This window comes from Caretta caretta, chromosome 3 (genome assembly GCF_965140235.1).
Source record: "Caretta caretta isolate rCarCar2 chromosome 3, rCarCar1.hap1, whole genome shotgun sequence".
NCBI classification, from domain to species: domain Eukaryota; kingdom Metazoa; phylum Chordata; order Testudines; family Cheloniidae; genus Caretta; species Caretta caretta.
The window spans coordinates 123,003,405-123,019,467 of record NC_134208.1 but is presented as its reverse complement, the minus strand read 5'-3'; the positions used below and the strand labels follow the sequence as shown (position 1 = coordinate 123,019,467).

The 16,063-nt window shown below is 42.0% G+C and overlaps 1 protein-coding gene across 4 annotated transcripts in view; it reads left to right on the top strand.

Moving 5' to 3' along the window:
* PRKN (parkin RBR E3 ubiquitin protein ligase) overlaps positions 1–16,063 on the top strand; it is a 1,262,808-nt gene that overhangs the window by 1,029,707 nt on the left and 217,038 nt on the right. For all 4 annotated transcript variants that reach the window (XM_048844067.2, XM_048844065.2, XM_048844069.2 and 1 more), the window contains one exon: positions 14,732–14,793. In XM_048844067.2, the coding sequence (XP_048700024.1) occupies positions 14,732–14,793 (62 nt within the window). The remainder of the gene's footprint in view (positions 1–14,731; positions 14,794–16,063) is intronic.

Below are 16,063 nucleotides of genomic sequence, written 5' to 3'. Positions count from 1 at the left end.
ATATCTAAGCAGAATTGTCTGCAAGGAGAATATTTTTTTCAGAGTTTTCCAGGAGATGTCAGCAAGTGTTCAAAAAGAGATATGTACCTATTTGGTAGATAATATTCAGTATTCCTTAACTGATGTTTTTGGGAAGCCTGTTAAATGTTGCACCCTTTTGATTAAAAAAACAACAACCCCAAACTGGAATGGACTCTAGGTGAGCAGTAAAGACGATCAGTTTTTCAGTAATATTTTAAATGCATTGCAGAAAGAGAGCCGGATGTTAAAGTGTTTTGTTTATTTCATATGCAAATAATAAGTTGTGCTCCATAAAAATGGATAGGCCATCTTTGATGTTTATTGACAGATCTGCAGCAATGCATTCTTTATGAAATAGCATTGCATTGCTAATAAAGTGATCCCAACAGCCGAGCTTGTGCTGCTTAATTTGTTTGCATGGAGTGATATTATAATTCTGACACACTGAAAAATTGCCTCACAGAGACTCATATTGCATTTGTTGCTGAGTGCATCTTTGATATAACATTTGTTATTGCGGTGCTTGGGGTGTCTTCTGAGGAGTAATATTGTAAATGAAGCTGGGTGTATTATCCCCTTAATGTAGAATGGAGTTTTGCATCCAATTTTCAGTTTATATCAATTCTGCCTAGCCAGCTATTCACTGTAAGTGTTCTGTTCAGAAGTAAGGCCATCATATCAGTGCACAATCAGGAAAATCTCTAATTTTCTGCCGTTGGGAGCACTGATGCCTTTCCAAGTTTTCTCTTTGTCAAACCAGCCGCACTAACTATCTCCAGTAGTTATTACTGCCTTTTTTATAGCAGAAACATGACTCACCGTTTGTAATATAGGATCAGCTTGTCTTGCACATTGTTACTAAAATTATTCCTGAGTAGAGAGAGACTTAATTTCTTTTGTCCTGTATTTAACTTTAGATTTCATCCCCACATCAAATTATGCACTCAGGGACAAATTCTGATTCTTTTCACGCCAGTAGAAGTACAGGGAGACTTCAGTGGAGTTTCTCTGGATTTACACTGGCATAAATGAGAGCAGAATCTGATCCTTTGTGGGCATTTGTGTTCTGAGCTGCCAGTAAAATGTAAAAAGATTGTACTATGATGTCCTATTAGACTAGGAGGCCGGAAGGACAGTTTGTATTGAACACAGACATTTTTCATAATTATGTTGCCTGCAGGGTTACCACCTGTCCTAATTTGATCTGATTAAGGTGAAATGCAAAACTGTCTTCATTTCACAGAGGGTGGAACAGTGCCAGGTTCCATCACAGAGAGCGATAGAATGTGAATATATATATAGAATGTGAATACATATATTGCTGGTGGGGAGGAGGAAGGGGTATATTAGAAATAGCTAACGGAGTAAGAATTCAGCAGCACAAAAAGAATGCAGGTCACTTGTAAACAAATGCTTCACTCTTGAAAGTTCGGAGGTGATCATCTGCCGTTAAGATCTCTTTAGAAAGGAGTAAACCATAGTCTTTTGTCCAAATATTTTTGAGCTTTTTTGTGAGACATTACTTATTCCATGGCTTATTAAAATTCTCTCTTGGTTGGATGGGTTTTTGTCCATGAGCGTTTGCGTTTAGAGTAGCATAGGCTCGTTTCATTTACAGTCTGAACCACTAATGTAGCAGTCTAAATATTTGTCTAAGCTCTCAGTGAAAGACTTATGTTGGACTCATAAATGTTGTACAGCTATAAAGGAATTGGATGTGCTTTATGCACTGTTTATATAGAGTGACATCATATCGGGCAAAAAAATCCAGATGTAACAAAAGAAAGCTTTGCTATTTCTGGGTCACTAAATCTTATTTGCCATTCTACTCTCCAACAGTAATTGTTTAAGTAATACTTTGTGTGTTTGTGTGTATTTGGTTTCTTCTTTCAGATTTTTGGTGAACATTGACTTTTACTCTCCTGGTTACAGTAAATGACCTTTTTTATATTCCATTTTAATTTCCTTTACAACAGGTTTTGTAATTAGAAGAGGTGGAAATCTGTGTTTGTTCTTTGGCACCTGGCCACAATTTTCTTGATGGCAGAATGGGTTATTCCACATTACATGGCCTGCATTGTAGCCTTATTTGATGCACTATAAAGTGCTCATGTGACAAGGGATTTCATTGCAACATGAATTGCTGAGACAGCGCTCTCTCTCTCTCATTATAGAAGGGAAGTTTTTAAGTCAAGTTTTAAGTGCAACAAAAAATGTTTCCACTCAAAATCTGATTCACTGGACCTGCGGTATTATAATATACTTCTATTATCAAGCCATCAGTGGAAAAACTACTGTGTGAATTTTGGTTTCATTTCTATTTTAAAATCCTTTTAGTGCCTTCTACATTGCACTTGTTTCATTCTGGCATTCAGAAATGACAGTCTTTTCAAGAGATGGCCTTCAATAACTGGAAATGAAATTCTTAGATGGTTATTTTTGCCCTGTGTAGACTTTTATTCAGCAATAGTTGGGTTTTCTCTGAGAAGACAATTTCCACTCTTATAAAGTCTTCACCACATGCTGAAAGCTCCTGACCTCTCTCTTGCTTTCTGAAAAGGACTGGATCATCATCAAAGGCCAGTGCCAGCATGAAGGTGGGAATTCAAAAGAACAGAGTTTGCTTTGGAGATTTTGACTACTTTCTGAATAAAAGATGAAAAAAACCTTTCATGAATTGAGCTGATTGAGCTAAAAACCTAGTATACAAACAGTGCAAAACTCCTTTCAACCCAGATTGCTGCGATGAGATTTCCACTCTAACAAAGTTTATGCAGGTGAAGCCAGTAGAGAGATTTTATTCCAGGGGAAGGAGCTTAGAACCACTCCATTGTATCTCAGTTAAAAAGTTAATATTGTGATGAGTTTTGCTCTTACTTTTTTTTTTTTGTATTGGTGGCGCCAAGATGTAAATACCTGTAAAAATAGGTTTTATATCAATAGGTAACTATAAAAATCAGAACCGATTGTCGGGGACCGTGTCTGCAAAGTGTCTCTGTAAAATATGCAAAGAATGACATCCAGTTGGCACAAGTTTAGTAACTTTGTCGAGCTGTTGAGGGTCCTGGTTTAGTGTTCCATTGTGGATGGACAGCATGGACTCTGTTCTGACCTCTGATATGTAAGCACTATGTTCACTGACTTTATCAGGAACTGCATGGGTGTGCTTGAGGATAGAATTGGAACCTGGGAATGCAACACGAGTTGGTGCAGTCTGCTAAGTCTGCTCTGGAGTCTGGTCACTACATGGTCTCATTCTACTGAGCAATATTGAGTTTGTTTGTTTTTTAGAAAATTTTAGATTTTGAGGAACTATTTGGATAGTTCACAGGCAGCAGTGCAGAGCATATCAACTACATTGCCAAAAATAGCATCCTGGCATTCTATAGTTCAGTGATTTAAGTGACGTTAAATCAATAATGTTTGTCCAGATCTGTTCTAAATATTTCCTTAAGCCCCCCCAAAAAAAACCCTCCAACACAAACCAGTTATCTGGCCAGTTATCTTCTTTGTTTGTTGCAATGGGGAGAAGTAGTCTCCCTCAATGTGTTTTGGTGTTTTGTTTTGTTTTTTACTGCTACATGCAGCTGAGTTAAAAATTAATCCAGCCCCAAGCTGACTTTATCGGGGATACAATACAGTCTTTATAAATGACACCTTTTATTTGACAAGATTACATAGGAATTGATCCAGTGTAATACTTTTAATTGTTCTCAAAAATAAATAAATAACATAGCTAGACTAATTGAATGTCACACAGGGTGTTACAGTGACTTGTAGTGGATACATGTATATTTTAATAAGCCTCTGATAATCAGTATAGCTATTTAATTAGAACATTTCTGATTTCCTTAGGAAATGCAACTTAATAGAGGTGGTATTTAGTATGTGTACAAAATACACATTTGTTATGTACTTTTGCTGAATTGTCCTAGCACCCTGTCAGGGACTTTGGGTTTTGAATGCTGGTCATCAGGGCTCTTAAGCACTCGGCAGTTCCAACCTCCCACCCTCTTAACAGCTGCTAGAATAGCAGCTGAACTCTAACAGGAGGACTCCAGTCCTAGGATCTGATTGGTGGAACCCTGAGGGTCCTGATTTGTCCCCAGCCTCTATTTAACCCAAGCAAAGGAAGAGGAAGTTGTCCATGTAACTGGGTTCTCCCTGTTCAGAATCACTTCTATTACTGATCTCCAAGTAACCTGACCAAGTATGAAACTGCAGAAAAACCTGAGAGTCTCTGGATTAAGTTTAGAAGCGTGAGCAACAAGGGTGATGTTGTGGTGGGAGTCTGCTATAGACCACCGGACCAGGGGGATGAGGTGGACGAGGCTTTCTTCCGGCAACTCACAGAAGCTACTAGATCGCACGCCCTGGTTCTCATGGGCGACTTCAATCACCCTGATATCTGCTGGGAGAGCAATACAGCGGTGCACAGGCAATCCAGGAAGTTTTTGGAAAGCATAGGGGACAATTTCCTGGTGCAAGTGCTGGAGGAACCAACTAGGGGCGGAGCTCTTCTTGACCTGCTGCTCACAAACCGGGAAGAATTAGTAGGGGAAGCAAAAGTGGATGGGAACCTGGGAGGCAGTGACCATGAGATGGTCGAGTTCAGGATCCTGACACAAGGAAGAAAGGAAAGCAGCAGAATACGGACCCTGGACTTCAGAAAAGCAGACTTTGACTCCCTGAGGGAACTGATGGGCAAGATCCCCTGGGAGAATAACATGAGGGGGAAAGGAGTCCAGGACAGCTGGCTGTATTTTAAAGAATCCTTATTGAGGTTACAGGGACAAACCATCCCGATGTGTCGAAAGAATAGTAAATATGGCAGGCGACCAGCTTGGCTTAACAGTGAAATCCTTGCTGATCTTAAACACAAAAAAGAGGCTTACAAGAAGTGGAAGATTGGACAAATGACCAGGGATGAGTATATAAATATTGCTCGGGCATGTAGGAATGAAATCAGGAAGGCTAAATCACACCTGGAGTTGCAGCTAGCGAGGTATGTTAAGAGTAACAAGAAGGGTTTCTTCAGATATGTTGGCAATAAGAAGAAAGTCAAGGAAAGTGTGGGCCCCTTACTGAATGAGGGAGGCAACCTAGTGACAGAGGATGTGGAAAAAGCTAATGTACTCAATGCTTTTTTTGCCTCTGTCTTCACAAACAAGGTCAGCTCCCAGACTACTGCACAGCATGGGGAGGAGGTGGCCAGCCCTCTGTGAAGGCAGAAGTGGTTCGGGACTATTTAGAAAAACTGGACGTGCACAAGTCCATGGGGCCGGATGCGTTGCATCCGAGAGTGCTAAAAGAATTGGCGGATGTGATTGCAGAGCCATTGGCCATTATCTTTGAAAAGTCATGGCGATTGGGGGAAGTCCCGGAAGACTGGAAAAAGGCTAATGTAGTGCCAATCTTTAAAAAAGGGAAGAAGGAGGATCCTGGGAACTACAGGCCGGTCAGCCTCACCTCAGTCCCCGGAAAAATCATGGAGCATGTCCTCAAGGAATCAATTCTGAAGCACTTAGAGGAGAGGAAAGTGATCAGGAACAGTCAGCATGGATTCACCAAGGGCAAGTCATGCCTGACTAATTTAATTGCCTTCTATGATGAGATAACTGGTTCTATGGATGAAGGGAAAGCAGTGGACGTGTTATTCCTCAACTTTAGCAAAGCTTTTGACACGGTCTCCCTCAGTATTCTTGTCAGCAAGTTAAAGAAGTATGGGCTGGATGGATGCACTACAAGGTGGGTAGAAAGTTGGCTAGATTGTCGGGCTCAATGGGTAGTGATCAATGGCTCCATGTCTAGTTGGCAGCCAGTATCTAGTGGAGTGCCCCAAGGGTCGGTCCTGGGGCCGGTTTTGTTCAATATCTTCATTAATGATCTGGAGGATGGTGTGGATTGCACCCTCAGCAAGTTTGCAGATGACACTAAACTGGGAGGAGTGGTGGATATGCTGGAGGATAGGGATAGGATACAGAGGGACCTAGACAAATTGGAGGATTGGGCCAAGGGAAATCTGATGAGGTTTAACAGGGACAAGTGCAGAGTCCTGCACTTAGGATGGAAGAATCCAATGCACCGCCACAGACTAGGGGCCGAATGGCTAGGCAGCAGTTCTGCAGAGAAGGACCTAGAGGTGACAGTGGACGAGAAGCTGGATATGAGTCAACAGTGTGCCCTTGTTGCCAAGAAGGCCAATGGCATTTTGGGGTGTATAAGTAGGGGCATTGCCAGCAGATCGAGGGATGTGATTGTTCCCCTCTATTCGACATTGGTGAGGCCTCATCTGGAGTACTGTGTCCAGTTTTGGGCCCCACACTACAAGAAGGATGTGGAGAAATTGGAGAGAGTCCAGTGAAGGGCAACAAAAACAATTAGGGGTCTGGAACACGTGACTTATGAGGAGAGGCTCAGGGACCTGGGACTGGTTAGTCTATGGAAGAGAAGAATGAGGGGGGATTTGATAGCTGCTTTTAACTACCTGAAAGGTGGATCCAAAGAGGATGGATCTAGACTATTCTCAGTGATAGCAGATGACAGGACAAGGAGTAATGGTCTCAAGTTGCAGTGGGGGAGATTTAGGTTGGATATTAGGAAAAACTTTTTCACTAGGAGGGTGGTGAAACACTGGAATGCATTACCTAGGGAGGTGGTGGAATCCCCTTCCTTAGAAGTTTTTAAGGTCAGGCTTGACAAAGCCCTGGTTGGGATGATTTAGTTGGGATTGGTCCTGCTCTGGGCAGGGGCTTGGACTAGATGGCCTCCAGAGGTCCCTTCCAACTCTGTTATTCTATGATTCTATGACCCTGCCTCCCTCCTGACACCTGACTTTCAGTTTGCCCTCTGGGCTGTCTCAGATTCTGACATCCTGGCTATCTAACCAGCCTGACTCCTGCTCTGACCACTAGGTCAGACTGCCCATGTCTCAGTTGTGACACACCCTTACTTTACGGGTAACTGGATATTCTGGAAATAGCTCCATGTCTTGTCCACCATGCCTCCTGCCTCTCTTCCTTCAAGTTCCCGTCCAAAACCCACTTTTTTCAAAAGCCTGTTATGAAACCTAGTCTTTCTTCAAGAAGTAATTAAAAGAAATATAAGCATACAACCCCCCCCCCCCTCAACACACACAAAGAAAATATCTCCAAACCACTGTTGCCCAGTTTTTCATGTCAAGAGCCACCATTAGGAGGGGAGGGGCAGTTTAAAGTTGCCATTTTCCCCGTCCTGTCCTCTCTTCAGTTTCAAGTTGTAAAGAAAACTGAATTGGGTGTCTAAAACTGGCTCCCAAATCAGCTCTCACGCTAAACACTGACGACATAGCTGCTCTGCTGTATTTTCAGAGAATCAGCTGGGCCTGGAGAAGGTGAATGGTGGCTTCCTTTTTTGAGTCCTGCCTTTAGTGTCCCCATCCCTCCAAAACACACCCATCAAACTTTCCCAGCTGATCCCCTAAGAAATGCCTCTCCTCAGCCCCATTGCCTGAAAGAAACACCTGTTCTTTTCCCCCTGAGAGCCCCCAGCCTGGTCTCCCTCCAGTCAGCCCCCATGTACTCAGCCCATCTCTCCCTCCGCAAATCTCTAGTGTTCCTAGGCACATCCACCAACCACCAAATATTTCCCTCCTTTCCCTCTGACTCCTTAATGGCACTGCTTCCCCTCAAAAATTCCTTCCTTTCTGACCTGCTCTCCCTAACTTGCCCACTGCCCCAAGTCAAATAATGAGCCTCCATGGCCTCTTCAAATCAGCTCCCTGCTGTTCCCTACTTCTTTTTGTGGGACTTGAGCTGCTGCTGTCCCTTTTCCTAGTGCTCTGTGCTATGGAAGACCCAGCTCCTCCTGCAGCAATTGCTGGGGTGCTTGTTTGGTTTCCCTCCCCATCTTGTGAAGACTGTGGCTCCAGCCCTCACTACCCGCTCCATTTGAGAGGGTACTATGTCTCCACTCCTCCTCTTCTAAAGAAAGCTGTCAGGGAACAAACTTTTCAATAAGCAATCACATGCACTTTTTCCTCTTAAAATGGTCCCTCTCCAGGGCCTAAGTTAAAGGGCCTGAGGAGCACAAATGAACCCTGGGCTACACGTTGGGCTCTAAATAAATGTTGTGGAACTAACAAGGCATGCTTCTCAGTCACTTCGCCTTTTGCTGCATCTCTGATGACAGATTTCATTGGCGCATTGTCTGTTTAGAACCCAATCTTGCAATCAGATTCTCAGTGTTGCCAGCTCTCATCAGTCATGGTATATAGTGTTTTTCTTACAGCCTCAGCTGCTAGATTGAGTAGACTGCACGAGAATCTCAGCTTTCATTTAAAATAAAGCCAGTTTCTAACCCTCATGGTTCCTGATAAAAGTGTGAAAATGTGAAGCAAGTGCACCCTAACAGCTCAGAAACCAGAAGACAAACCAAAAGAACCCTATTTTTAAAAAAATTCCATGATTTTTAAGCCAATCTTATGAGGGTATTTTTTGCCTTAATGCGTGATTTTTTTAACATTTGTGGTTCAACAATACTGGATCTTCATGGATGATTCTTACGCCTACATGGAAATCTACTGACTTCAAGAGCTTATGCAGATTGCAGGCTTGAGGCCTTAGATTGTAAATTGTTTGTGGCTGGAATTTTGGTCAGTTTATTTACCTTAAAAAGACGTATTATATAAATATTATCTATAAGTACAGGATGAGTCTATGAATTCAAGCAGTTTGAAGTCTGGCTACATTATGATATTGCATTACATAAGCAGCATTTGAAACAGGGGTGGGTAAACTTTTTGGCACGAGGGCCACATCGAGGTTGCAAAACTGTATGGAGGGCTGGGTACGGAAGTTTGTGCCTCCCCAAACAGCCTGGGCCCCACCCTATCCACCCCCTCCCACTTCCTGCCCCCTGACTGCCCCCCTCAGAACTTCTGACCCATCCAAACCCCCTGCTCCTTGTCCCCTGACTTCTCCCTCCTGGGACCCCCCTGCCTGTAACCGCCCCCCCCGGACCCCATCCCCTATCCAATCCCCCCTTCTCCCTGTCCCCTGACTGCCCCGACCCCTATCCACACCCTTGCCCCCTGACAGGCCCCTGGGACCCCCGCATCCAACCGCCCCCTGCTCCCTGTCCCCTGACTGCCCCCCGAGGCCCCCTGCCCCTTATCCAACCCCCATGCCCCCGCTCTCCGCCCCCTTACCGTGCCGCTCAAAACAGCAGGAGCTTGCAGCCTCGCCGCCCAGCAGGAGCCAACTTCCTGCTGCCTGGCAGGAGTGGCAGGCCAGAGTGCTAGCTGGGCAGTGAGATGAAGCTGCGGGGGAGGGGGGACAGCAGGGGAGGAGCCGGGGGCTAGCCTCCCCGGCCAGGAGCTCAGGGGCTGGGCAGGACAGTCCTGCAGGCCAGATGTCACCCATGGGCCATAGTTTGCCCACCTCTGATTTAAAAAGTGATATTCAAGATTTTCCAAATGAAAACTATTGTTTATTAAGATTTGAAAACTATTATAATGACCTTCTTTGTGTGGGCTTTCTGCAAATAAATTTTTAGACCTCTCAGCATAGGCAATATTTTAAAGATAGGCTTTTACTCTTAATGACTACATATTACATGTCAATTACCTGTCACTAGATAGTCTTCATCACTCCTGTTTCTGTTTTCATAAAGTACGATATTTATTCCATAAAATGGGCTTTCCAATTCCCCTAACTTCCCCTTTGTTCATATTAGTACAAATATTGTGACTGACAAAAGCTCTGTTGAAACATCAAAGATTTAATTAACACCAGTACAATGAAGTCACTAAATCCTTTGAATCACTGTCTGCTTCCATAAGAGTGATTACGGTATCACAGACTCAGGCTTCTTCTTCACTGGAAATGACACGAGCAGGATAAAGGTCTTATTTTGTATCAGTATTCTAATTAGTTGAATAGTTTGGAAGAGAACTAGGAAAATGACATGACAAATGAATGGACATTTATTATAGCTTCATGTTATCCTTCTTTTCCAGACATTTATAATTCCTCTCCCCCCCCCCCCCAAGTCACATTTTTCATGTTTGTACTCAGCCCAAATATGATTTATTTTTATTTAGAACATTAGAAAACAATCCATTCCACTGTTAGTTACCAAGCATAAAATTGTTTGGGGCAATTTTAATACATTTAGAACATTGTATATTTGCAAGCTTGTTATGTAGAGACCTGGAATCTTAAAACTTTACCTGCCCTGTGTGAGATAGCTTTGCTCTGTGGGAAGAATTCCTTTGAATAACATTGATTTCCTATATTCTCTTCCTGCTAGGGAAGTTGGAATTTTAAGGCTCCAGGACTTGAGCCCTCAAAGAAAATCATGTGCTTTCTAAAGTTCAAAAATGTTGGTTCAGAAATAAACTATAAGCAAGTGCAAATAATATTTACTGTGCATAAGGGTTCAATCCTGCAAGATGCCAAGTGCTTTTGGCTATTCATCTGTTTAAAGTTAAGTGTATGTTTCAATTATGTGCACTGCATTAATGTGGTGCTTTGCTATTAATATTTTAAATAATATTTATATTTATGGATACTCAGTTACTCTTTAAGTAGTGGATAATCATTTAAAAACTAATTTAATTTATATTTTTGCCAGCTTATGTAATATCTAAGTTAAAAGAGTTGATTTGAATTTTCCACTGCTGTTTACAAGGGGGTTATATGAAGCAATAATTTTAAATAAGAATAAAAAACAGAGGCTAATTCTGTCAACTTGTCAGAGAAAAGGTAAAGATATGGGCAATTAAATTGGTAATAGTTGGAATCATGGTTTAATAGCAAATGTAACTGAAACTGTGTATTGTTCGCAGCAATGCAAATCAGAGGATTCATGATGCTTGTCATTTAAATTGGATTTTTTTAAATTTTGCTTGTTTGGTCTTCTCTTGGAGATATCTCCTCTTATGTGATCTAAATGAAAGTATTTTTATAAAGTGAATGCCGCAATGAAGTGAGATGGCAGTTCTGACAGTGTAAATTCCTGTATCTTAAAATGTACCTTTCACTCACAAATTACCCACATATTAGTTTGAATGAAATAATGACATGAAGCGAGAATGAAGTAACTTTGAAAATTACTGAAACAAATAAATTGGGATGAACATTGCAATAGAAACAAAGAATTATTTTTAGTCAATTTTTAAAAAGATGCATTGAGGTCATCTGTTCAGATGCTGGTTTTCTGCTCACTCAAATGTTGGTCCTGATTCGTCATGCTATCACACCAGGTTTATGACAGTGTAACTCCTTTGAAGTCAACATAGTCACCACAGAGTAAAAATGGCATAACAGAATAGAGAATTAGGCCAACTGTGTACTCATTGGATCCTATTCTGCTTCAGCAGTAGGCAAAAACCTGCAAGGTCATGGCAGCAAAACGAAGTATATGAAGGCCTCCATCATATAGACCTGAATTTAGTTGGAAGAAGGAACTAGTAAACATTTTCAGTGTTGTTTTACCAGCCTGCAGATGAAATCACCCCAGTGTTTTGGCTTCTGATGAAAGGCATTTGTTCAGTGCTTTTGTCTTACTTCCTTTGATCACACTAGGTTTTTATATTTTTTGTGTATGTGTGTGGTCATTTCATCTATGTCTGTGGTTCATTTTTCAAGTCATAGTTAAGTGAGAAGGAAGAGGGGGAGAATAGAAAGTTACTGTAATTGATGAGGCTACAGTGCATTAGGGATTCTGTACTACAGAGGGCAGAAAAAATAATCCTCAAAGCATTCCACACAAAATAGCAGAAATCTGCAAAGTGCAGATTATTTATGCCATGTGCTACTGCCAGGAGCACATCAGAGAGCTAGAAATAATATTGATTTCCCCCCTAAGCTTTGGTGTTCCTGGTTTGCCAGTGAACCCCATGGATACCACACTTGCACTGTGATAATTGATGAGAAATTAAAAGGAAAATGTTTGAAGACTCTTATGGTTTTAATGCTCTTCAGTAGAATATATTTTTCAAAAACCCTTTCCTTTTGGTTTACAGTCTGGTTACAGTCTTCTTTACAAGTCATAGTGCAAAAACTAATCATCCCCAAAAGTTTCTTCAAAACTATTGGACATTATATAGAAAGGGGCCACAGTACTGGAGCATGCTTTACTAATGCCCACTTAAAGAAAACAAGCAATTGAAGTGGACATTTGAAATAAAATGAAGACACCCGGAAACATCCCAAGAGAGCAAAATAGCTGTTTTTGAACTTGTTCTTTTTATTGTGTGCCATGTTACTTCCTTATTTCCATTTTTCTAAAATAAAACTCCATTTGATTTGTTCACACAAGCAACATGAAGTTCTGATACATTGAAAGGACTCTTCACCAAGAAGTAGCTGTATTTGAATACAAAGATTTTCAATACAGTTGTCATTTCTGAACTGCTGGCCACCATCTTGCTAAACAGTGACATTCAATTATCAGTAAAAGATAATTAGTATATTAAGGAGTAAGAAGATAAATGAAGTCGATACAGACAGAGTATGGGGAAAATAGAGAGAGAGATGTCAAAGATAATGCTGGAGTTGCAAGCCCAGCAAATGGGAAGGATAAAATGAAAATGAAAGGGTTATAAACACAGTTGAATTAAAATTCCCCTTTAAATTCAGTCAAGGTCATTTGTAGCACTGTTGGGGGAATAACTGATTTTTCAGTTTGCTGGCTGTTTTGAAAAATGGGCAAAAAAATAGTTTTGGGTCAACCCCAAGTGATTTTTTTGAAATTTTGGTGACTCTAAAAGTTGGGTAGAACAATTCATTTTGGATTGAATGAAACGTTTTGCTCAACCTGAAACGTTTTGTATTGATTTCAAAATTTTGTTTTCAAAACACAACATTTAAACACTTTGTTCAGAAAATGACAGCAAATCGTTGTGACTTTTATAAAAAGGCCTTTTTTAAACTGAAACAATTTGGCAAATTTGACATGAATTAATGAAATGTTTTGGGCCGCCCAAATCTTCATTTTCTGCTGAAAAATGTTTTGGCGGATAATTTTTGCCCAGCTGTAGTTGTACGTGCACAAACCTATATGTGTATGGGGAGGAGGTGGACAAGGAAGAGGGTTTAAGGTATGAATTATTTTTAATAAAGGGGAAGAAACAATAGGACTTAACAAGAAATTTGAGAAGAGTGAAGAATTATGATTGTTGCTATATGTTACAAGTGCTGCTGGATGTTTGTTGCTATGAAGCTCCAGTACTGACAGAGATCCTGAAAACCATCTTCAGCATTATCTGTAGCCCACTAATGCTAGTCGGTGAGGATGAGATTGTAACTCTTGGTAGCTGCACTGGCACTGGGGCAGGCACAAAAAATTTTAATTCCTCCCTTGCCATGGGAGAGGAGTAAATTTCTTAACCCCTTTCCACGGAGCAGCTTCCTTCCCCCTCCCGCTCAGGAATCAGGGCCTGCGGTAAACTAGTCTCCAGGCAACCTAATAAGCACAGCTGGCCTGCAGCAGGCTGCCTGATTAGCCATTTCACCTGATTGGCTGGAAAGGCCAGGAGACTGGCTCTTAAGCCAGCAGCAGCAGCAGCTGCTTGCTGGCTGTTCAGCACTCATATTAGCCACTGTGACTAGTCCAGTGTTGCTTTGTTCCTGCTGCTTCTGCCTTGCCTGAGCCCTATCCCTGCCTGAGCCCCCATTTTGCCTGTTACTCTGCTTGCTCCAGGTGATTCTGGCTCTGACGCTTGGCTCTGCACTCTGGTTCCTGCCTCCGGCTTTGTCTCTGGGACCCAGTTCCTGATGTCCAGTTTGACTGTTACCTCTGGCTTCTGACTGTTCCCTCCGGCTCTCACCCTGGTTTCTGACACCCACTCAACCCACTTGGCCTGTCTATCCACCCCCCAGTCACCTGACACCCCTCACTTATGTGTCCAGTCAGATACCCTGGTCGTGAGCAGGGGAGCATTGCTGCTCTCTGATCTTTCTTGTCCAGATTCTGGACTTCAGAACCCTACAACAAGGAGTATCAGGGGAGTGACCTCTGTTCTCCCCACTGTGGATGGAGTCACAGTCTGAGCAAGAGAGTGGGGGTGAGGTGAGAGCTTATTCCTTTTTCCCTGTGCTAATGTGTAAGGGCTGTGACAATCTAGCTCTAATCAAAAGCCTGGTAAACCTCTCTTTTTCCTGTATTTGGTTTGTGTTTTACTCCAAGGAGTGATAGTTACATGTGCTAAGTGGATTATACTGGAGACAGCCAAAAAGTATAGTGGTATCTGAGGCCTGCAAAATCTGTGAAATCCTGCAGGGACTCAAGGAAAGCTTGTGTTATGCTTAGAAATGGGCCCAGGCCATTATTTGGATCTGAATTGAGTTGTGTTCAGTTCCAGGCTTTTGATGAGAATCCCTCTAATTACAATATGTTGACTCCTACACTTAGGGGCTGGCAGTATTTTCATCTCTCTCTCTTTCCTGTTTGTAGCCCTTTAGGAAAAGCACTAAGATATACAGAACATGACCTTTCAAAGCATTCCTGTGTGTTCTGAAACGTGGTAGGATTCGTTTGGTAGCTGGTTTTCAGTGTTCAGATGCCTATAGAACTGTAGCTTATCTTTCTAATTTGTTTCATGTAATCTTTTTTTGTCTAATGTGATCTGTGTATCCAGTCCTCGCTGCATCTACACATGGTATACTGCGGCCCAAAAATACGAACAGTGAATTCTAAAATGCATTTTTTTGTTTCTTTCCAACAGCTGGCTGTCCAGACTCCTTGATTAAAGAGCTTCATCACTTCCGAATTCTGGGAAAAGAACAGGTGAGTTAACATCTCAAAGGCAGCATCATAGTGTCATGAAAGATAGATGCTAATGAGACAGTTTCTTTTCTCTCCAGGGAAGCAGAGTATGTCTCATGGCCCCCCAGTGCCTTGAAATGGGGAAGAAAAACACACAGGAGATGTGTGTGAGAATATTTTTTTTAATCTATCCATCAGCCTTGACAGGTTATTAATTGGTACATCTGCTATCTGCCACAGCTTTTCAACTCAGGATTCCAGCAGTAAACAGTCTCTGTAAAGTGGCAGATAGGCAAACAAGAAAATACAAGGATGAAGTCTACCTAAGGGATTGATATTTAAAGCTATCTTTGATATTATCTATATCTTTTTCTGGTCCAGAACTTTTCTTTATTTTTAAAAGCCTATTATTCAAAACTATAACAACATTTTGAATGTGTATAGCATTTTCTATATGAGACCCTCAAAGCACCTCATAAATATTAAACAAACTAAGCCTCACAACACCCAGGGGGCTGCGTTTCATGGCGGGGGAGCTGATCACCTTATCAGCTCCCGCGCTGCAAAGCACAGCCCCTGCTGGCACCACTCCATGCATGCCCAAGACTTGCAGTTTGGTGGGGGCAATGTGGCCACCTTCCCCCAAACTACATTAATTTTTAAAAGCGGGGGGCATGGTCCCCCAACCTCCCTAGTTCCAACGCCCCTAGCTGGATCCCAGTCAGACCTTTTCGGGAAGCCACAGTGAAGTGAAGAGGGACTGTAAGCCTACACTTTCAGTCTGGATGGTGAGAGACATGGGTCTGCACCCGAGAGAGGTGACAGCTAGGACCTGGAAACCGTAAGATGTTGCCCTACAGGAAGACTGGTGTGTGTGTGGAGGGGATTGGGGGGTGGGATGCAGTTAACCCTGAAACTGTGACACACCTAAGTACAGAGATTACTGTAGTTATGTTATCTACCCACAAAAGCAAAATTGTAACAAGTCTAATGATGACTTTTGTAACACTGCCTGGAACTAGTGTGCACGTTTAAAATTAACAGTTGGGAAGCAACTAATGAGAGAAAGTCTTTGGTCTGAAAAAAAAATGAAGAAAATGAAAATACATCTAAATTAGGAAAACAGGTTCTACAAAAGCCAAGGGGAAGAAAGGAAGGACTCAGGGAATTTTCTTACCCACATGACCAGATAGCACATATTTTACTTTTTTCAGTCTTTAAAAATGTGTCTGTCATATGCTGTATTCATGTGTACAATAGAAAACCATACTGCTTCCAACTTGCCCATTGG